The sequence below is a fragment of the Pholcus phalangioides genome, unplaced genomic scaffold (assembly GCF_987345545.1).
Source record: "Pholcus phalangioides strain wild (caught in Gottingen) unplaced genomic scaffold, Ppha-v1.0 ptg000013l_1, whole genome shotgun sequence".
Taxonomy (NCBI): domain Eukaryota; kingdom Metazoa; phylum Arthropoda; class Arachnida; order Araneae; family Pholcidae; genus Pholcus; species Pholcus phalangioides.
Genome location: NW_028301606.1, coordinates 10,483,205 through 10,507,638, shown reverse-complemented (window position 1 = coordinate 10,507,638; position 24,434 = coordinate 10,483,205). Strand labels below are relative to the sequence as shown.

The following is a 24,434-nucleotide window of genomic DNA, read 5'->3' as shown; positions in this document are numbered from 1 at the left end:
TATATTTATTTGCATGTGATTGATGTTGACAAGAAAAAGCTTTACTTTCTTTCACATCATTGAATAAACTTGCATTTTGCCACATTAAAATAGGTATTCAAAGAACCTGATATCATTCATTTAAGTATCATCTATAGTTTCAAAGTAATTAAGTTTTCTGCAATCTAACTTTTTCATGATATTTGCAAATTAAGGGTGGTATTACAATTTCAAGAAGATAAGACATATGCTATGCCAAAAAGTATAAAATGTCTAGGGCTTTTCAACACTCTATGGGTGCTGTCTTTAGAGGATATACATGGCCACTATCCTACTAACTGGTGATCTCACTTGGGTTGATTACATAGCTTGTTACTCAGCAAAATGATACATATTATAAGAGAGCCATAAATTTTATTTATAATAGAGAGATTTTAAAGAGCCATAAAGTTTGATGAAAAAAGAGTTTTACATAAAGTCCCCGGCTTACTTAGAGAGTAATATTGATTTTTTTATTTGTTGTCATTGACTAATATGCTTTTAAAAACCTATTAATCAATGAAAACAAATCAATACCACCAATTGCATTGCCATAGCTTAGGTCTACTTCAAGCAAGAATTTTTTGAAAATTATAATAGACCAATCAAATAATTTAATTTTGAATGCAACTGATCAGAACTTTGCTTACATATATATAGGCACTAAGCTTCATTTTGACCAAAGTATCATTTTGACTTGTGCAGACCCGTTTTTTCCTGTTAGATAACCAGAGTTAGGATCAGTAACCAATCTGCACAAGATCTTCTGATCAGCATAATAGCAGTAATGTATACATCCTCTGAAGACTGCACCCATAGTGTCAAAACATGTTAGAAAATTTATATTCAAATCCAAACTTGCTACTGTGTTGATGACAGCGCAACTCAAATTTTCAAAATCTCTCTCTCTCATTAAGGCTCAAATAATACTTTTTAAGTTTATTGCATCTTATAAGTTGCACCTGCCTCCACATAGGAGGCAACTTATTAAATAAGATAATAAAGGCATTAAGATAATAAAGGGAAGGGGGGAGAAATAAAAGAGCGGGTGCATTGATATTAAAAGTATGGTACTGTATATTCTTGTTGCCCCAAAATAAGAACATACATATAAGAATAAACCACCAAAATAAGAATAAACGTGTGTGATTTTGAGGTTCCAAATCTTTTAGAACAAGCAAAAAAAAAACTTCATAGAATTTTTTTTTTTAATAAACAAATCACAAAAACACAGACATATATACAAATACAAACATACACATAGGTACAAACATAAAAACACACGAATACAAACACTTTGTGACCCCAACAGACTTAAAAGTCCTTCCAGCAGGTCTAAAGGGGGTTATAATCGCATATGTTTCAGACAACAGCTTTTATAAAGATTAGACATGTTATATTGTATTTTTATTTATATATTTACGAATACGGTATACGTTAAGATGTTAGATTTCTCATTTTGAGAGTCATAATCACGGTTATATAATTAAATTATGTATTATGAATATCAGTTAGTACATTATATGAACACCATACATATAAATGTATCTATCTATACTTATATGCACAATGACAACCATATACAGTCAAACCTCGTTAATGAGTCACTTTTGGGAGAGCAAAAATATGACTTGATAAGCGGAGTGACTCGTTAAATGGAGTAAGCCATAGCTGTGCCAATTCCTGCCTGAGGATAATTGGGACTTTCAAACAGTGATCCGGTAAGCGGAGTGACATGTTAACCGGTTGACGCACTAACAAGGTTTGACTGTACATCCATTCATCATTTTACAATTTCTTTCTCTTTTCGTACACAGTGCACAAAACTATTTCTATATCTGATTATAGCGTATTTGTTTTCATAATCATTATTTTTAACAAAGTCAAATACTGTATGATTTTTTTTTCTATTGCTAATTTGATTTTCAGTATAAAATAAGTTTAAAACTGTAGGGGCTATGTAGGAAAAGCTCTTTTTATATAGTGTTTTATTAGGCTTCTGTACCTGATATACTCTATTGTATCTACCTGTGGTTCTATTTCAATTTTTTGTTAAATATTTTTCATTCACTTGTGAAAATCTTATCATTCTATATATGTAGTTTTTTCTTAGAGATATAGTCAGGCCCGTCATTTGGGGGGGGGGCGGCCCGGCTTTTGAAAATACACTACAAATGGTGTATATATATATATATATATACATACTTTTAGTACATGCTCTTTGCCCCCCCCCCCTCCTGGAAAAAGTTGAAATGACGGCCCTGGATATAGTGTGGCACTGTATTTTCATACTATCTGTTATTATTTGAGATCTTATTCTATCATACATGCTATCTAATTTCCGGATATTGTCATAGTATACTCCACCCCAAACACAAATTGCATAATTAATCATTGAATAAATCCATGCATAAAATAAGTCTTTTAAAAAATTTTCATTGATTAAGTTTTTCATTTTATATATGATTATTGCATGCCTTCTGATTTTTTCAATTAAAATATCACAGTGCGAGTTCCATATAAGGTCATGTTGTATTGTTATACCCAGATAATTGTACTCGAAATTTTTCTATTTCTTGGCAATAGCAATCACTATTATCTTGGCAGTGACAATGATTATGTATTTTTAGGTGTATGCTTTCATTGATATTCATGTTTCTTGTTTTCATATAGATGTATTTTGCTCTTTGAATGTTAAGTTTTAGTTTGTTTTATTAGCCACATGTTAATATTTGTTAGGTCGTCATCTACTTTTCATTAAAACTAATGTATTTGTATCTTCTACATAAAGCACTGTGCCATCAGCAAAGGTTATCAACTTTGCAGTCAATTTCAGATTGCATAAATCATTTATATGTATCAAAAATAGTATTGGGCCCAGTACAGATCCTTGAGGTACTCCTTTCTTCACCTCTCGAAAGGAATTAATTTCTTTCTGAACCACAACTGCTTGTTATCTTTCGTTATAGTATGACTCAAACCATTTAAGCATATTTCCTCTGACTCCTATTGAGAATAGTTTACTTGTTAATATTGCCAGATCAACGAAGTCAAATGCTCTTTTTAAATCTAGGAACACAAATATGGAATACACATTATTATTATTGAAGCAATTGTTTAGATAGTTACTTAGATCTAATATTGCCATTTCTGTGTTTTTATTTTTTTGGAATCCATATTGATTGGGAGAGAAGTTTTGTCTATTTAGGAAATTTACAAGTTGTTTTTTAACACATTTTTCAATTATTTTTGAAAAAACTGGAAGTATACTTATTGGTCTGTAATTTACCAGATCATTTCTATCTCCTGCTTTATATATAGGATTCCATCCTATACTTCATCTACGCGAGATAGTATTTTAATTCATGATAAAAGATACCATTTAAAATAGAATAATCAATTAATTTTTTTAATGAATCATGTATCATGAATTTGAGTATCATGTTCAGCTTAAATCAATATTTAATCCTTTATTTTCTGAAACAGAATTTTAAGCATACAAAAAGATCAGCATAAACATTCCAATGCAAGCTATTCCAGCAACGAAAGTCGATTTTTCAGAACCTTTAAGTATTTTAGATTTCAAAACATTGCATAACATATAAGTCAACAAACCTGTTTAATGTAGTTGCATTCTAAGAGCTCCATCTTAGGAGTCAGATTCAAAAGCACTTCTTCACAAATGGTAGGGAAAACTCTCTCAAAATTTGACTTTAATATACTGGCTTCTCCTTGCGGACGCAAACTGAGCCACCCCTAAACAAAACAGACACAAAACTAAATTTAGTCAAAATATAATTTAGAATACATTAATACTGCTTTAGAAAATTAATAAATGATTCAGGAGTCATAACACATGATATTTATCAATACTCAATTAATACCTCAATCACTTCATAATTTAAAGATATAAGAGGACTTTAAAAAATTCCCATAAATAATTTGCTGAAATGTTTTTACATAAATATAAAACCTAAAGCCACAAAAGGCAAATAGCCTAATAAAGTGGTTGGAAAAAATAAGAGATAAATACATTGCCCATAAAAAATATATATGGTGGTCATTCATCAAAGTAGGTAAAGCATTTTAATTTTTCTCCCACCATGAAAAGCTCTATCATAGGAATTTCAACCCTTTAAGAGAAACTCTCTGTGACAAAACATCTTAGAATTTCATACCTAATATTTGCCAACAAAAGATTTTTCAAGGCATGTTTCAATACATGCAAGTTGAAGGAATTAGAAAAATTTTCAATGAATGAAACAATTAACTTCAGAGAATTTTAAGTCAACTTCAAGCATTTTGCGGCTTTGTACAAAAACAGCTAAAATGGAGGCCCTCTAAAATGGAGTTGCCCAATCCCCCAGTACCCATGAACACCCTGGTTCACATTGGAACCTGAGACTGAACATCAAACTACTATTTCACATGGTCATAAAAAATCATTCAACAATAAATTTAGACAATAGTGCCCCCCCCCCACAGGCACTTAGGGGCCGTTCAAGTATTATGTCATCATCGATGGGGGGGGGGGTCCGATTTTCATAGCCTTCAAATAACATTGAAATTAATTATAATAACATATAAATGTACTTTCTTCCAAAATTTAAATTCAAAAATATATTTTTTTTTTTGCATTCAAAAATTAATTTTTGATCGTGGGAGGGGGCACACCCCCCCCCCCTCCCGTGTATGTCTCTAATCCCACTAATATGCGTTAGGATTCAGAGAAGCAGAGCTAATGACGAAATTTTGTGGACAAGGTAGGAGGTCAAAAATGGCTTACGTAATACTTGAACGGCCCCTTACAGGTTGGAAGGCTGTCGAGACTAGAGGACTAATTATCTAACCTGGACCTCAACAAAATACTCTTTTAACCAGGTAAGCATGCATTATACCTACTTCAAGTAATTTTGAATAATTTTAAAAGAATTTAGCATCCACCCCCCCCCCTCTGATCCAGTGCCTGGATTACTAGAGCCACCTCCATCTTTAATTTGTGGGGGAAGGGAGGAGTTTTGTGAAAACACTAGGCTAGAGAGTTCAATGTCTGAATTTTAGAGGTCTTGGAAAGAATTTTAAGCTATTTGCTTTGTTAACATTAAGTCAAATGCTAAAGTTAATATGTAATCAAAGTATTTATATTCCGTTTTGCTGTCCCTAAAATTGAACAAGCTGATGGGGTTGCACTCTTTGCATCTGTCCAAGTCCGGCCAAGATCAACCTAAGTTTTATTTTTCAAAAACAAAATCCAAAAAAAAAAAAAGAATATTTTGATAAAATAGATTGAGGATTATTAAAATAAATAAAAACTTTATCAATATACAAATTCTAACAAATCATTCCACTGAACAATGAATATTTAAAAAATTCACCCAAATTATAAAAATTAAAGTAGAAAAACTACAACTTACATCTAATATAGGTTCCCAATTGAGACCTGAAGAACTCATGTACACCATTCCATTTCGAGATACCGTGGCTGGTGATGCATTATCAATATTATGCGGCTCAAACACAATTTTACACGAAGGAGCCATTGGAAGACGGTCACCATTGGCTAAAGTCAGCGTTTTGTTGTCATCAAGAACAGAGTTCAAATTCTCAATCCATATTGCATCCACAGGACCGTCCAGAACAAGCCATATATTCTCTGAAAGTGAATAGTTACTTTACACTTGTCAAAATCATTTACATTATTTTACACAATAAGTCTCTAAAATTTATATCATAAATTAAGTGATACAATAAAATTGCTAAAAATACCATAGAAATAACCAATAGATTGTGAGATAAAGAGCTGCTATTCGGAAGAAGTAATGCATACATAACTAAACAACTGCACATGAAATAGTACATACATAACTATATAATACCAATACATAATTGAATTCTCAACATCACCACTGCAGTAAACAATCTTCAAAAGAGTTAGAAGCAGAGTTTTATCTGAAGATCACATTGATTCCGTCTGTCTTCACTACAGATTGCTATCACAGTTATGGTAAGTCCATAATTGGCTTACCATGATGCTGGCCATGGGAAAAAAACTTACTAAACTCTGGTTGAAATTAAATAGTCAAATCTCTAAATTACAAACATAAGATAGCTAATATATGCTATCAGTATAAGAAAATAACTTCGAGGTGCGAATGCGAGCCGATCTCCCCGTTAAAAAGTCTCGCCACAGAGAGCAACGGTCCTGCAAACAGTACAAATATTCAGTCACTACACATCACTCACTTCACTTCTTAGATATAGATGGCAGCACTGAAAAATCATACACAACACTAGATACGCACTCAGACTGTCAGGTACACGCACTTACACTTCCGGCACAACTCACTAGGTAGTAAATTGCCTATGGTGATAGACCTGAGTTGTGCTTGGTTTGAAAAAAAAAAAGTATAAGAAAATAGAATGTTGTGGAGATTACTCAAGGCTGCAGAAATACATTTCAAGGATAAAATTATATTGAACATAATTTGGATTGTGATTCTCAACCAGTGTGTCATGTGATTTAGGGTACTGCCAAAATACCTAGAGTTTAGGCAGGGGTGCGGATATCTGAAAATCCTACAAATGTTGTAAAGTGTAGAAATTTTTGAGTTAGGTAGTTGCTGTAATGAATAGAAAATCTTTTAATCAAATTATAAATATAATATTCAAGCTATTTGTTTGACACAAAATGTTGTTGATGGCCTTTAACCTTTTATCAGGACCATAATATTCATGAAAAACTTGACACAACCACTTCAAACCACTATGTAATGTAATTTTAAAAAAAAACATTCAAAATTTAAATTGCACAAACTAATTTGGCAATATTTTAAAAAAGGACAAAACAACTAATGGAAATATTCATAAAAAATGAAAGAAATTTTAATAACATTTTGTTATTAAAATTTGTCTCAATGTCCTATTGCAATAATTTAATTCTTTTGATGAGGGAATTGGATTAGAACCTTTCATATTGAAACTAGTTCAGAATGGTTAGCGAAATGCATACATTCATGCTCAAGTTCAGTTTTGAGTAGACAAATGCATTGTGTCAAATTTTACAGCTTCAACAACACAGTTTTGATATGCAGCTTTAAAATATTACACGACTTCTCAATTAAACACATTTTGATCAAAAAGAACCAATGGCTAAAAAATGACAAAACATGCCTCATGCTTTGAAATTGAAACCGAGAAAAACCACATTTACTTTATTGTAACTAAAAATCATGCAATTTAAATTCAAGATTATGTAAATAATGGTCATCAATGTGGCATATATAATCTTTGATATATCTCAACTGTACAAAAATATAGAGTTTTATAAGGGGACGTCGCGTCGGAGGTGCGTCTCTTTTCCGTGAGGTGGCGGAATATCCCCAGACTCTTGATAATAGATGGGTGTCCAATGAAAGCATGAAACTACGGAACTTAACACAGAAGCCTTAATTTTTAAGCACACTCAAAACAGACAACCTTACAGAACAGAAGCCACATTCCAACTCATGTTCTCTTCCCTCGGAAGATAGATTTTCTCTTCACAACTTCTTTTAACAACATATAAACAAACAAAACGCATTATATGCTGTTAGGCCACACAGTGTTAGTAAAAATGTCCATACTGGAAAAATAGATTCGTTACAATCTCCCCCTCTGGCTCCGACGACGTCTCGGCGAGGAGCCAGTAAGAGCCATCTTTCCTTTGGGAGTAGTTCCTGACGGACACAGTGGGAAGCTCTGGGCAACTGCCGACACTCTTGTGTCAGGTCGAAGTTCGGACATTGAATCGCACCGGTTCTCAGGACGCCTACTAGGGTCCGGATGCACTTTTGAAGAACGCCACTCTCTCGCGGTTCAGGTAACCACGATTGTGGTCTCAGCATCTCGTAATGGAGTCAACTCCCTTTGGAATTGGCACTGCTTTACGGGATTCAAGATGAGTTCTTGTTTCCTCCCGTTTTGGAAATCTCTAGGTTCCTTAGTAGATTCAACGTTTTCAATGATCTTATCCAAAACATCATTCCTACGTTGGGACTCGTGGAGAGTCCGTGAACTCTTCTCCACTACAATGAAGTTCAACAGCTCACACTGCTTGGCTCCATTATCAAGTGAGTTGGATAGCTTATCAGTGTGGCTGCCTGGACAGTTACGGTCAATATGACCACGATTTTTACACTGGTAACACACTATCTGATCCCAACATCTTCGGGCAACGTGTCCACGTCGACCGCAGTTATAGCAAGCATGTCTTCCTCACAAGGTCGAGCGACAATTTGATACACGACAATTTTCGTAGCCTTCAGGGCCATCTCTACAGCGGTATACCCTGTCATCACCACTCATGTTGATCTGGTGTTCGAGGAAAGGTCTTCCTCCCCCTGACTTGGAGCATCTTTGGGATTCTTCTGAGAAGGAATAAAGTTCTCGCTGTTCGCTGAAAGGTATCGGGCTTCCCCCTGGATTGAAGCATCGCTTGAACTCCGGCGGGAATGAATCAAGTTCTCGTTGCTGAGAAGTAAGGTGGGTACCTTTATCTTCACGAAGTCGACACGAGGGTGACTCAGCAGGTAGTGCCAGGAGGGCACTGCTTTCAGATGGGCTTTCAGCGAATGGATGTCGCTTCTCAGGAGCTTCAGAGAAGTACCACTTTCCTTGCTAAACATCCCGGACGATACCAGCATCACTGAGAAAGTCGGTACCGAGAAGGGTTCAGTTTTCTCTGGCCTGTGGTAGCACCATCATCTCGGTGGGAATCACTTTACTTTGGACGTTAATGTACACAGTCGTAGTTAGGACTTCGGCTCTACAAGCATATCCATCGGCTATTCTCATAACGATAGTCTTGCGGGAAAAGGGCAAACCATGTTCTTGTAAGAGATGGTATAGTTTCTCCCCTGCCACCGAATATGTGGCACCCCTATCAGCACACACTGCTCCACGCTTATGGCAGATCATGACTTCGATAGCATTTCTTTGACGTCTCTCAGTTGAGAAACTGTAAAAGTCCAAGGCGTCGACACTAACTTCTGGGGTGTTCGTGGCAGGATTGCACGCTCGACATTGGGACTTGACGACACCAGGTTCTCCGCACCCGTAACATCTTAGGATATGACTGCTACTGGCATCTTTCGATTCCGTATTAGGATGGGATGATAAACTGTATAAGTCCAAAGCATTGACACTGAGTCCTGTTCTATCCGTTGGAGGATTACACGTTCGGCATCGGGACTTGGTAACACCAGGTTCCCCACAACCATAACATCTTAAGAGAGGATGACGTCCTGCCTCTTCCGATTCCGGATTTGCACGTTGATCAGAATGAAAGTCTCTTTGTCGCACTGGGGACCTAGGGGGTTCATGTTGGTTTGACTGCAACTTTTTCCTCTCATATTGGATCTCGCTCTTTTTGTTTCGAAGGTTATCATAAGCATCAAGCTTCTCCACGATCTCATCAGGGGTAGTCCACTCACTTCAAACATCCAGAAAATGTTCGTTTACTTCGGGTGGAATCCTCTTCTTCATCTGATCCGAAATAATCAGATCTTTCAGCTCGTCAAAGTTTCTAATGTTCAATTCGGACAGCCAGCCTTCAAAGTAACTTTGGATCTCAAAGTGATAGTCCTTCCAGGTACTTTTCTGTGAGTAGAGAAGAGCTGCCGGAACCTTTCCGCACTCAGCTTGAAACGGTGCAAGAGAACCTCCCGGATGTGGTCGTAATCATGGGCCTTATCTTCAGGTTCTCGAGCAATGAGTTTAGCGACTTCATTCGGCAAAACTCCCAGCAGATACGAACCCAGTTCACCTTCTCCACTTTCAAGAATTTTAGCTGTCTTTCAAACAACTTTAGGAATAGCGACATATCATCTTCACTCGGATTGAAATTCGGGATCAACCTCTGCACGTCGAACTTGGGCTGATCAATGAGAGCGACGGATGGCTCTTCTGCCGGTTGCGAGAGTCGTTGAAACTCAAGCTGCAACTGCATCTTTTCAAGTTCAAATGAACATTCTCGTTCCTTTTCTTCGGCGATCCTAGATCGTTCCTTTTCTTCGGTGATTCTAGATCGTTCTTTTTCTTCATCGATTCTAGTTCTTTTTCTTCGTCGATTCTAGTTCTTTTTCTTTGTCGATTCTAGTTCTTTTTCTTTGTCGATTCTAGTTCTTTTTCTTTGTCGATTCTAGTTCTTTTTCTTCGTCGATTCTAGTTCTTTTTCTTCGTCGATTCTAGTTCTTTTTCTTCATCGATTCTAGTTCTTTTTCTTCGTCAATTCTAGCTCTTTCCTCAGCTATTCTAGATCGTTCTTTTTCTTCGTCGATTCTAGCTCGTTCTTTTTCTTCGTCGATTCTAGCTCGTTCTTTTTCGTCGTCGATTCTAGCTCGTTCTTTTTCTTCGTCGATTCTAGATCGTTCTTCTTCTCCCTCTCTTTCTCCGATAATAGTAGCCAGCAGGGATTTCATGAATTCTTCCTCATAACCGGAGGACTTTGTTATTATATGCTTGAGATCTACTACACGCGAATCATTCGGAACTTCCTCTCCTAATTCTAGAGCGAGTAGGATCAAATCACGTTTCTTACCTTTGGCCAAGTATGCCATTTCAATTTTAGGCGCTATCAGGAACCTCACAGTTGAGATCGAATGTCCGTTTCGTACTGCCTTGAGTTCGAGCCACGATGTTGGGCGCCAGTTTTATAAGAGGACGATGCGTCTGAGGTGCGTCTCTTTTCCGTGAGGTGGCAGAATATCCCCAGACTCTTGATATTGGAGGGGTGTGCTTTAACAAAGAAGCCTTTATTTTTAAGCACACTCAAAACAGACAACCCTACAGAACGGAAGCCACATTCCAACTCATGTTCTCTTCTCTTGGAAGATAGATTTTCTCTTCATAACTTCTTTTAACAATGTATAAACAAACAAAACGCATTATATGCTGTAAGGCCACAGAGTGTTAGCAAAAATGTCCATACTGCAAAAATAGATTCGTTACAGTACTAATTTATTATTAAAAGTTAAAAGCTTCATAACAATCAACAAATGCACATAAATGAAAATAAATAATTGAATATTTGTGACAAATGATATGGATTCTCAGAGTTTAGCATTCAGAACTTCTAACATAGAATGGGCACTTTTTCCTTTTAATTTTTTTACCTTTTCGAGTAGAACTTTCTTTGGGCATAGTCTTCCTCCAAAGGGCAGAAAATATTCCATCGGTCCAATCATTTGTTGCTACATCAAGTCGTCCAAACATTTGAGAAGCAGTTATGGCTTTTGGATTCATCCTCCACTCTTTCCATGGTGCGTTTTCAACCTCTGTCATTGCTTTCATTAATACTCTGATGCAACAAGTTTTGCCTGCTCCACTTGGTCCAAGCACCATCATACCATGACGAACCAACTGAGTTTCATAAAGCTAGAAAAAAAACAAAAAACATTGGTTATGTGAGTTTTAATAAAATCCTCAATATATTTTTTACCCTTTTTAAGGGCAAAACATTATAAAAATGAGTTTTTTTTATTTATGAATTTTATGTAAATCCAACAAAAATAGCTCTCAAATTATTTCCAAATATTTTTTTTGCTGGATCGTTGATCTTGTATACCATCTGGCAAATACCTTTCAATATACCCATTGAAGAAATTTTACTCAGGAAAATATTTTCATTGCTTCAGGTATAGTTCCATTATAGTATAATTTATAATAAAATTCAACAAAATTTCCAATCGACTATTGCTGTTTCTCATAGTATATGACCATTACCAAAGTGAGCTGCTATCTCATTTGAAAGACTTCTCAACAGAGAGCAGGCAGACCTTCAACATGATACTTGCATGACCATACTTCACTTCAAAATATGGAAAATAGGTGACAGCCCCATTATAACCATAAAACAAGCATAATTCTGACAATATAAATATGTTAGGGCCACACATGTAACATACACACACACTTTCCTGAATGCACCAATTTGTCAGAAATTATGCATATGAATATGTACAAAGTGCATTTACGGTTAAGTAATAGTAGTATCACTAAAAGACACACTATTAGTTTATGTGCCATATTTTGGCTCTAAAAGGTTTTAGGCAATGAAAATGTATTAAAATTGCTAGACATACATTAAGAATTTTATTAAACTGTTTGGTAAGATGTTTTCTTCAAATTTTTTTACATTTGGTTTGTTGTGAAATTGAAAAAATATTTTATTGAAAAACCACACAAACTGAAAATTCTTGTATATCAGATTTACATTTTGGAAATTTGCATTATTTGTTTCTAGAGTTCCCCCTGAAATCACATCAATAGCCAATTCTTTTTTGAAACATTTTTTCTCATTTCTTCACTTTCTGCGGGGGTGTAACTCCAGCCCCCTTCCCACCAAAATGTGATAAAATGACTCACATAGACCCTATAAATAATAAACATCTACTTTATAGCTTTGGTTCCCTTTCAAAATACATGATCATTCTGACCCTGTAACACGACAGACCTGCCAGTTACTAATGGGAAGTCCAACGGATCACAAGCAGGGGTTCTGCACAGGATCGTCATTAAACCCAAAACATGAAAATATTATTGTGTAATTTTAAATTGTGATAAATGTTTTGGAATATAATTGTATAGGAAGAATGTGCAATGTTTTTACCTTCATGCTGTCTGTGGGCAGTGGACCACTTTTCGGTTAATAACTTCATGATAAATTTCAATGTGCAATAGGCCTATTGTTGCGAACCCTGGCCAGGTCTTCAATGTTTACTTTTTCTATGTTGCCAACTTGCATATGTCAAAAGTTGAAAATAGTGTTTTATTCAATATGATATGTAAATGAGTTTTACTATTCAGTATGCTAAGTTTTTACAGGCTATTGATTCTGCTATCTGATTGGATCTTGGAATGGAAAGTTTTCCCATTCCACCAGTTTCCCAAAGCCACCAGTATGCTGAGAAAGACTGAGATCTTAACACATAACAATAAAAAACATTTAACAAAGCGTTTCGCCCCCGAGTAGGCATACGTCACTATGTTCTGGTGAACTGACAATCTAATCAAGTTAGACACAGTGACGTACGACCACTGGGCTCTTATTCCTATCAGCCGTAGGATGAGCGAGATGGAGCACTAGCATTCTCTTCGGGACACAGACTCCTCACCTAAACCTGGTCTTGTGTTCCTCACATGGAGAAGGGAGATCTCGGCTGGGACAATGAAGCAGAGCTGATGCCAACACAGAACCTCCACCACATGGGATACTGAGCAGGTGCCAACTCAACCTCGATGACTTGGAATACAAGCCGGGACATCCATACAGTTGAAAGAGACGCTGATGCATAGATATAATGAACTCATCTAACAGATTGACAGTTTGGTGAGATCAAAACAATTTAACATGCAATATTTACTAAAGTTAAAAACACTAAAAAATATTGCATTTATGTTTATTCCCTTTTAACTGGTTAAAGTTCTAAAATATGTAAAAAACTCTAATGTTGCAATAAATCTTATTAGTGGAAAGAAAACTGTGTTTCATTGTTGTCATTCGCAAAAGGCTGATTCCATTTTGGGGAAAGATAAAAATAGAATCCGGGATGTAACGACAACTAAGCAAGTAAACAGTTCATTACCCCCCCCCCCCCCCCAAGAAAGAAATTTCTGGCTGCAGCTGGCATTCTATGCATACAGAGTGACTCTGCTATTGCAGTTTAGAATGATAGAAGTTCTAATTCCTCCGAGTTCTGTGATAAACTGTAAATGCTTTCAAATTGTCAAATTGGTGAGGCTAGAAGCTATCACATAAACCATACATGCATTACAAACATTCCTATGAGAAATTTCTAGCGAATTGGTACATCCAGTTCTGTGTGCTCCGGGTGAATGAGTGGCCCTTGTAGTACACTTGCGTGCAAAATTAAGAGAATTAGTATAAATGCACAGTTACAACAGAGAAAGAGATGTACTATACAAAAGTCATAGTACGCATGCATGATTGTCAGTAAAGCTCATCATTGCAGGAATGTCCAAAATCCACTTTGCGAGATCGAACTGAAAATGAGTTTAATATGGGGTATGTTCCCCTCTCACAGTCAGACACGTCTCACAGCGCGACGCCATACTGGACACGAGGCACTTGAAGAGTCCCTGTGGCAATTGGTCCCACTCCTGCAGCAACACAGTTTTCAGTTCCAGGATGGTTCTTGAAGGGGGATGGTGAGATGCAATTGCCCTCTCAACAGAATCCCAGACATGTTCTATAAGGTTTAGGTCAGAAGATATGGCTGGCCAATCCATCCACCGAATATCCTCACTTTCCAGATAATCATTGACCAGGTGAGCCCGATGTGGACGAGCGTTGTCATCCATGAACAGGAACAGAGGACCAACTGCACTCCTGAAAAGTCGAATATACCTCTTAGATCTCCTCTAAGACCTCCTAGCAGTCACGGACCCTCTGCCAAACAGATGGAGGGGTGTGCAGCAGTCCAACATGATGCCTGCCCAGACCATGACACCACCACCACCACCATAGTGGTCCATTTCCCTAATGTGGGAGGGATGTTATTGGGTACCAGGCTGTCTCCAAATGAGTGTACGTCAAGAATCAGTGTCCAGGCTAAATCTAGACTTATCTGTGAAAAGCACGGTGCTCCACTGAAGTCTGGTCCAAGGCTGATGTTGTCTGCACCATGCTAAAACACTCTCTTGTATGCTGCAGTTAGCAGGACGCAAACAGCGGATCTTCTGACATAAAACCCTCTCTCATCAAGCCTTTGGGCAACAGTAAACCGTGAGCATGAGCATGCAGCTCATGTGAGAGCTGTGATGCTGTAGCAGTCCTGTGGCGCCGAACTGAAAGTGCCAAATAAAGTTCCTCATTGGTCGTCGTGGCTTATCAACGACCCTGTCCAGGTCTTCTCGATATGAATCCAGTGTCCTGAAACTGTTTCCGTAAATTGCAGATGACGCTTAGCGTAACATCAAGCTCTGTAGCTACCTGCACTTGTGATTACCCTGCTTCAAATCTACAGACAATTCTCCAACTCATTCGATCATTCATACGTTTGTGGCTACTCATTTTACCCGATAGCTTATAAAATTTCCAAACTCTAGAAGAAACACAGCGAATGTCGCAGACGAGTATGAGCACACAAATCATGGAAAATGCCTCGAGCCCTTATCATTCCCTCCATGGTCACAGCTCCGCCCACATGCATGTGTACACTTAAGTATTCAACATTGAATATTTGCATACTCATCCGGTGGCATTATTAATTTGGTTCAGTACTTTTTGTGAAAATAGACACAAATTGCAAATTCTCTTAATTTTGCACAAGAGTGTAGTTATTCATATTCTAGTGGTGCTGTCATCTACCTTCTATATTTTAGGCAGATTCCTGAATTTTTCGTGTCATGTAAGTATTGTATTGGAAGTTACTTTGCTCTCTGCAGGTGATGGAAGCTGCAAATTGCCTATTTCCTCATCTTCATTCTGATTTAGTGTTCTGATGCTACTGAGATGTGTTTTGAACTCCTTATATTTCGGAATTAAATTTCTATATGTTTTTCCCCATTTTCTACCACCTTGAAAGTATCTGCTACGAATGTGCTTTTGGCAGCAAATACTTTGTCTTCAATGTATGCACACAAAAGCTTCATTTTTTTATCATAATTAATACAATACAGAGAAGCTTAACCATTCATAAATAAACAAAGGAATTCTTTTACATTTTAGAAAAGAAAAATTACAATATTTAATGAAAAACATATTACATTGTCAGTGTTCATGCAAAATATTGTATGCAAAAACTGTACTTTTCAGGAGAGAAAAAAACAGCAGTATTTGCTGACTGGTTTGAGTATACAGGACAGTTTGTAATAATGTCATAGCTGGTGTTCTATTGGTCAGAAACATATGACATTTTTACAGAACATGGAAACACATGTGAAGAAGCTTTGAGAATTTTGACATATGACATTTTGCATGAACACTGACGACATACTCGTGAGAAAATCTTAAAATTTGGTCATAATTTTGAAAATTTAAAACTAAATATGAACTTCATTTTTTGGATAGGAATGCACCAGTCCTCCTGGATCTGGGTGCATACTTCGAGCCATTTTGCAATTGAGCTCGAAATGTAGCGATTTGACTGATCAACTGTATATTATTTTGTTACTCTTAGATGTAAACAAAAAATATAAAAAAAAGTTCAGACTTTTGAAAATTGTGTGTTGTTTCAACAATGATTATTTTTTCAGCATGTATTGTGTGTTCATGCAAATCTAGCAAAGCAAGTAATGAAGTGAGAGCAAACACCAACTAAATCAGAGAGCAAAAAACCTACCTGTGAGTAATGATTTGATGAAAAATTTTATATACTCTTTTTCTGGTCTGATGTATTGTTTAAATGGAGCCTGCCTCTAAGTGCTCATGTACATGAGAGGGTCAAAGTTTGCTTACAACCAAATAAATATTGTAATATTTCTTTCCCTCTCAATTCTTACTATTGTCCTGAAAGAAAACCAGCAAGAAAGAATAAAAAAAAATGTGTATTTTTATTACCTGTATCAGTTTCAGATTCCATTGGGGATGATTGATCAAATTCGCTTCTTTAGCAAATTTAGCTATAGAATCTTGCAGTGTCTCATACTCTACACTTTCAATTGAAGTACCAGGAAATAAATCATTTATCAGACTCTTGAAGAGAGGTTCATCTTCATCCACCTGAATTTGAAACAATATAAACATTACCGAAAGTATTCAAAGAAGTAAAGAAGAATATTTCAAGGAGCAAAAAAAAAAGAAGTGAGAGAAAGAAAATTATTGTCTCAATATATTGAGACATTCAAACATGAACGTTTAACCCTCAACTACCCCCCCCCCCAAATTGAAAATCAACATCATGTCATTTTATAATCTCCGTGTGCGCTGTGGTGGTCGAGTGGTCATAGTGACGGACTCGCATCGCGGGGACCCGGGTGTTTATGATGTCAATCTTAATTATTGTTTCAAGAGAAGAATTAGCAAGTAAAAAAAGTTTTATAAGTAAGAAAATGGACCAATGACCCTTGGACTGAAGTTCTAATTGCTGCTTGGACTCGCAATAAATAAAGACATGCATTTGAGAAAAAGTGCTATCATCAGTAGGTGGTACATAAGCTGAAAAATAGTGATTTTTGATAAAACATTAAAGAACATTTTGATGAAACATTAAAGCCATCTACATTAACTTTCATATTTTGATTATCTTTAAGAAGGCAATTGATCACTTCCCTTACAAAGGTGAGATATCTCATACTAGAGTAGCTGAAAGAAATGCTTCAGAGAACTCCCCCTTTCTTCTCTGACCATCACAATATTTTGTTAACCCTATAAACAGAATTTGATGTTTTTCTTTTATCTCTGCTTTTTTTCTTTTCCTCCCTACTGTCTCCTGTAGTGTGAGAGATATGCAGATATAGCTTTTGAAAGAAAAATAGGCCAAAATATTTATTGACATTACAGATAAAGTGTCATTCGCTATCCATTTTCAGATAGAGAACTGTAACTATTTTTTATGGGAATTGTATTATATTTTATCATGTAAATATAGTCTTTAGTTTCTATGATTGCATTTTCAATTATGTTGCTGTATTTTAGAAACATATGACATCCATATTTGTTATGAGTATCTTTTTTCAGCCAACTCGTTGGCCATTTTACCCGTTGTGGTCTTGTATTCGTATTGAATGTAAACACAAATACAAACTCAAAGGCACGATTCATAACAGGCAAATAAATCTGAGTACGAATGTAGTTCTTAGTTATAACAAATATCAAACAATAAAAAAGTAACCAAAATAAGTTTTGACATGAATGAAACTCAGATTTTGGCATTTTTAATTCAGCTGAATAAGGCTGAATATCGAACATGCACATTGATTTGCATAATTACCAATTTTGAAACATTCATGGAACTCAGAACACTCATAACAATTGAAAGTTCAGATTCCTCAGGTCGTTTCCTCTTTTGCGCACCAAGAGTCCTCAGAACTGATAAGATATTCCTGAGACCGAAATCATAGTGCACCTATAATAATGACAGAAGAATAAAGGGAAATACTGGGAAACAAAACAATTTTATCAATACTGCATGAGTTTTTTTCACTTTGAAATGTTTGGAAGTAAAAGTTTTCTATGAATAAATATTGCAGGCGAGGGAGACAAAGTAATGATTCAAAACATTTTCTCAGAAACAAAAATAAAATATTACCCAAGCTAGTAAATGAAAAGCAAACATTCACCATTTTGTTATCTTAAAATTTATTTTAATGCCACAATGATAAAAAAAATGAAATTTTCTGATTTCTATTTGATATGGATACATTTTTGAACTGAAAGAATTATAGTATTATATGTTACTAATAACATCTAAGTATACAGCTATGTGGTAACAATCAGGAAACACAAATATCACACCCTGAATAATCAGAACAGAGTATTTTTTTTTAAATGAGAGAAAAAACTGAATTGAAAATATACCAAGTGTTGGAAAATAAACATTTGGAGGATTATAGAAAATTTGATAACTATTAATTTAGTATGAAATGACCAAATCATGCTAAAGTGAAATAATAAAAGTCAAACTGAAATAGCAAAAACATATCAACCTGTTTAGTGAGCTGCTCTTCGCACAACTTGTAAAGCACAAAAAACTTCCTTGCTAATGAATTATTATCTTGAAAACCACAGCTGGCAAGTTTCACACGAATAATGATCTGCATTTCCATTAATGAAAATATCAAACATTTTATATATGTAAAAAGTCATCTAAAAAATATGTCATGTCATAAAAAATATGTATCACCACATAATTGTAATTGATATACTATTCATTTATATATTCAATAACACCAAATAAATAGTGATATCCGAGTTCATTTCCATTATGAAAACAACAAGCTTTAGGAGCTATAGTAAGGCATAAATGGCTCAAGTCTTTTTATAAAATATGATGATTTTATGGATAAAACATGTATGTATGCATAACCTAGCATTTTTTTTGTACATACCAATTTTATATTATCCTGTTAATAAATATAAATAATTGTGTATGGTATCATTGGCATCATAAGTACTGACAAAATATAAGGGGAAAACATTTATTAAACAAAAATTATAAATTAATGCAATGTTTTTGTACTTGAGTTTTTAAAAAACTCTAAAAATCCAACTATTCACTGACAGTCTTCAACACAGAATTTTCCTCTGATCTTGTCACGAGTGCACTTTACACACACTCTCTCCCCCCCTCTCGCCTTCTCATAGAGAAATCATACATACATACATGGGATGCAACACGTGTGTTCTCCTTTCCCTCACCAGGTATTTCTAAGACGCACTTGAGCACCGAATAAGTACGTATTACATAACACAACTCTACAGACAGACATTGTGCCTCTGGGCCAATGAAAACCCCTTACAGAAATCAGGCGATTGCCTTTGACCAATAGCAGAGGTCTTCACCAACTTGGTTTGGGAATACACGAGGCTTTTGCCAGAGAGTATTGTTGGAGGTTGGACGACCAACATGTCGCGCTTGAAGAGTCATTTATTTATTCACTCTCCCCTCCTAACCCCGGGTTGAGATCCCTCAATGTAGGGGACGCAAGAAACCTTGCCCTGAGATGACGGTGAGTGATTCAAACTATATATATATATAATTATTGTGTGTTTAATTTGGTGGAGTGAGAGTGTCCATGTTGAATGTAAATTGTATCGAGTTTAGTGTAATTCACAGTGTCGAAGTAATTTTCAATGAATAAATAAGATTAAATTGTAGGTCTCTAATTGGAAAGGTTATTATTATTTTTGCAATATCCTGTTCATAATTTCCTAGTAATATATAATATGTCGTGCTACGAAACTAGTTCGTTTACATCTCCGGCCGTGTCGTAGACATGAGGTATTGCCCATGCAATATATAAAATATCGTGAGTTACATCACAACATATAGTTATTAGTGGTGCGACTTAATACATTCGACAACAATCTCACATATTTTGGAATACTTTTAGAGTTCATCAAATGCTCTGGAAATATTATTCTACAGGACATTGTTCATAGGTCTGATGACAGTGTTTTGTATGTCCAGAACAGAGCCAAATCTTGACTATTTTCATTTCCAGTCTAATATTTTGAAACAAAAATAGTCTGTAGGTGCCTAAGTCTGATGATCAAGAGGTATCACTGTCACTTGATGTGTGTGACACAGATTTTTCTTTTAATTATGTATAATGAGCTAGTATTGACAACCAGCGTCTCAGCAATCCATCTAGTGATTCAATGACTGCTTAATGAAATTACTAGGGCATTTATTCATTTTCATTTTTTTTGGTAATATATCTATCTGATGCCTGATGTTGGGTTATCCTCTAGCCCTCTTGGAAATGTTGATACTACAACTACTTAACCACATATGCACATCGTATACATTCCCCTATATCAGGGGTTCCCAAACTGTGCATCACAGCGCTCTGGTGTCCTCCAACCTTTTTCAGGGGTGGTGCTTCAAAGATACTTTTTGTTAAACTGTTTCTGGGGAAGCTGTGGATAAGCGTTGATTTGGGAAAGGGGAGCCGCAGGTGGAAAAAGTCTTTGAGAACCCCCTGCCTTATGGAATTTCTAATGAATTGGTACATGTCAGACCCAAAGCAGAATGTGCAAAAATCTGCAAAGTACATCACAGAACAATCAGTGCTACTGCAGAACAATTTGGATGAATTTTAAGAAAAGTATAGAAAACACTATTGTGGGGATTTTTACTACAGAACATTTCCACTCAACTGATTTCCACTTCTACCGCTTGTTGCAGACCAATGCAAAACATTCTGCTTTGGGGCATGCCAGAATGTGTATTCTGAGTGTATGTGTATTGGCCCTGTTGTTGTCAGAATTGTGCTTGTTTCACTCAAATAACACTAAAAAAAAACACCACAGTATGAGATATGCAATCCTTCTCAAAGGCTACCTTCATGCATATTTCTACTTTTTGTGCAAAATTTTGTTCTGAAATGAAATTTGATTGCCACTTTCTCTGCTCATATTAAAGAAAGTGACAAAGCAAAAAATTTTGAGGAATGAATGGCAATAACTAATCACAGAATGCCATATGATATAGTTTTTAGTCATAAACTTTCAGTACATGCAACCACTACCAGCAATAGAATCTGATAAGTTTTTATACAAATGGTGTAAACATTATAAGAAATGGTAATTTGTGTAAGATAGGTATACAGATTCAAGTCACTAGACAACATTTTCATGAATACAAATATAATTATATGTTTGAAAAATTTGAAATGCAGAAAGAAAACAAAATCCCTTCACCTGTCTGTCAGGAACCATCATAGCTACACTACGAAACATAACTTTTAGGTTTTCTGGAAGTTCCTGCCGTCCAGCATAGCCAGGATTCTAGAAAACACAAATACCAGAAAAATTTGGTCTTCTGCATGCTCCATATTTTTAAGGCTGGTATTACACTATAAAAATTTGATAGAATCCCTTTTATAAAACTCAAAAAAATCCAACCAATAAAGCTCATAGGTTACATTCGAGCAAAGGCAACCAATAATCTTATTGGTTGAATTTTTCAAGTTTTATAAAAGGAATTTTATTAAACTTTTATAGTGTAATACTGGCCTAATACACATTTCTCTAAGAAAAAATCTTAGTTTTTTAACCTGGTACTCAGTTTTACACAATCCCCCAGAAAAAATCATCATTTACCATTGTAATGAAAAGGCCAAATTCTGGATTCAATCCTAAAATGTCTCCATCACTAAAAATGAATTCAGTTTTTTTATCTTTCCGAGCTGACAACACAATATTGATCTGTTGGGCAGCAACTGACAACACTGGAAGCTCTATTCTGTTAAACTCATCGAAACAACCCCATGATCCAGACTGAGCAAGACCTATTCAAGGAATATGGATCTATGAATACATTTATGAAATACTCATATCAATTCTTGCACGTAAGTTTTTCTAACACTCTTGAATAATCTTAACCAGTCACCTAGCTAGTTAATTTCTAATTTTTTGAAAGTTTAAAGCTAATAAAATATATTTTACTGATTAAAATTTTTTATGGACACATCGAAACTGACTTCATCATGTTTTCAAATCATAAACAAAAAAATAATAATAATAATAAATAAAAATTGAAGTAATTGCTAATTTTAAGAATTTGAAATAATAATAATAATAACCGAAAATCGGCATGCCGTCCTATGCTATCATAGCCAGATGACTGGTTAATATTTAAAAAAAGAAATAATTACATCACAATATATTCATCACACAAAACCTAAACATAATTGAATCCTTGGAAGCATGCTGTCCTCACTGGCCTAGATAAAATTTTTATATCAGAAGACAAAAGAAAATGTTTTTCTTTTTTTGAAATAATCAATTGAAATTTTTTTTATCACTGAAGCCAAGGCCATCTTAAGAGCCTCATAGACCCATGAGCCAAGAGATTTTTCGAGATCCTACCAGGCAAATTTTCAACCAGTTCTAATTTTTGTGAGGCCTCTCTCATCTCGAGACCCCAGGGCCGTGTCTGGGTGAGTTCATGTATGTTAAGATGGCACTGACTGAAGCACCTACAATTTTTCTTACCCCCTACAATGCCTTTTTGAAACTTTGTAGGATTAAGAAATATCTAAAATTTTCGAAAAAAGACATGAGGAGAGACCTCTAACATTGATGAAAAGTCATAAATTTGCTAGGCCTCAGACTTCATTTGTGTTACATTTCCAAGATTTACCAAAAATGGAAAATTTTGTGTGGTGTTTTAGTGTTAAGGGGTGTAAAATAAGAAGATCTATATCTACGGTTATAAGTTATGTCATAATTGTAATTTCCAAGAAATTAATCCATGAAGACATTCCCTTAGTTTTATGCTCCAATTTGACGATTCAAATACAGACCCTTCATAATAAAGACAAAAAAAAAGAAAAGAAAACACAAAATATTTTGCAACTACAAAATTTTGTATTTTCTAGCCACATCGATTTGAGTTTTAAAACAGGCTCACAGGTGGAGGTAAACTTTAAAGTCTAGAGGAACACGATGATGATTGCTGGGGGAGGAGGGGGGCCATGATTATTATGATGTCAGTTCATAATATGCCCATATACATTAGATCAGTCAGCTCTGTCTTTGTGCTGAGGGGAGGGAGAGGTGCAATGCCCCCGTATTTCTGCCCATGAACAGGCTTGAAACAGGACATGAAGTTGAATGATGCTCATTTGGTATATACAGTAGACTCTCTGTGACTCCACACGTGGATAACTCGACATCTATTATTCCCTTGGTTGTCCCAATACTAATTTCAATGAAGGGGAAACTCTAACTCAACACATGTTTGGCTTAACTCTGCTCAAATCGACTACGACTTTTGTCCCTTTATTACAACTGGTTTTTCCAATTGCCCGTATTTTACCATTCTAAGAATTTTTTAACATTGTCCATCTGTACTTCAATAACCTTTTGTTTCTTTGTTCTATATGATGGGTCCCTTTTTTGTGCTATGGGTGGAAGGGGGGGGGGGTGTGCATGTGAAGATGAATGCTTGAAGCCTCTTGGCTGGCCTATCATTTTAGTGGTGTTTCCAGGACAGGTCTTTCATTCTTATCATGGTCAAAAGAAGTGTGGATGATCCGGAAAATGTGGTGTGATCTTATCTATTTTTTTATTTTTTTTTTATTTGGGTCCTTCAGAAACAACTCCCCGTGTTCCACCGAGTATGCCACGAGGCTTACAAACGTAAGTAACAACAACAAACATATACGGTTCAAGAAACTCAAAATTTGCAATACAGCGTAATACAAAAGAAAGGAAAAATCAGATCAGTATGTACAATAACAATATACGAATGCACTTCAAAGCGCAATATTGCACCAGTGAATGCCATATGGTATCAATGCAATGAAAAAAAAAAAAAAAAATTCAATACACACACATGAATAGAAAAATATACGACCACACATAAGTATATATATATATCCACACATACACATATATATACACACACCAATACATACATACAAAGATAGTGAGAAAAAAAAAAAATAAATAATAATAATAATAACAATAATAATAATAATAATTAGTACTTAAATGGAAATTTTGATTAATTATTCAAGAATCGAAAACAGCACTTGCAAGGAAAATGAGAATGTACACATTGTATATACAAAAAATAAAATAGAAACCAATTATTTTTTCGCAAAGATATTTTGTACATATATTTTTAGAATGCGAAGGACTTCCTTTGATTTGACCAAATCGGACAATGCAGGCGGCCAAGAAATAGACAGTTTCTTAAGTTCTTTTCTGAAATGAACCCTCTCCTTCGTTAGATTTTTGCACG

The 24,434-nt window shown here is 35.5% G+C and overlaps 1 protein-coding gene across 1 annotated transcript in view; it reads right to left on the bottom strand.

Moving 5' to 3' along the window:
* Positions 1 to 24,434, bottom strand: part of LOC149078585 (dynein axonemal heavy chain 8-like) — a 294,865-nt gene that overhangs the window by 139,070 nt on the left and 131,361 nt on the right. Inside the window, exons 40-47 of the mRNA XM_089241134.1 lie at positions 21,785 to 21,972; positions 21,383 to 21,469; positions 18,664 to 18,771; positions 17,949 to 18,083; positions 16,577 to 16,738; positions 11,169 to 11,430; positions 5,433 to 5,671; positions 3,634 to 3,774 (exon numbers count right to left, since the gene is read on the bottom strand). Coding sequence (XP_089097260.1) covers positions 3,634 to 3,774; positions 5,433 to 5,671; positions 11,169 to 11,430; positions 16,577 to 16,738; positions 17,949 to 18,083; positions 18,664 to 18,771; positions 21,383 to 21,469; positions 21,785 to 21,972 — 1,322 coding nt within the window. The remainder of the gene's footprint in view (positions 1 to 3,633; positions 3,775 to 5,432; positions 5,672 to 11,168; positions 11,431 to 16,576; positions 16,739 to 17,948; positions 18,084 to 18,663; positions 18,772 to 21,382; positions 21,470 to 21,784; positions 21,973 to 24,434) is intronic.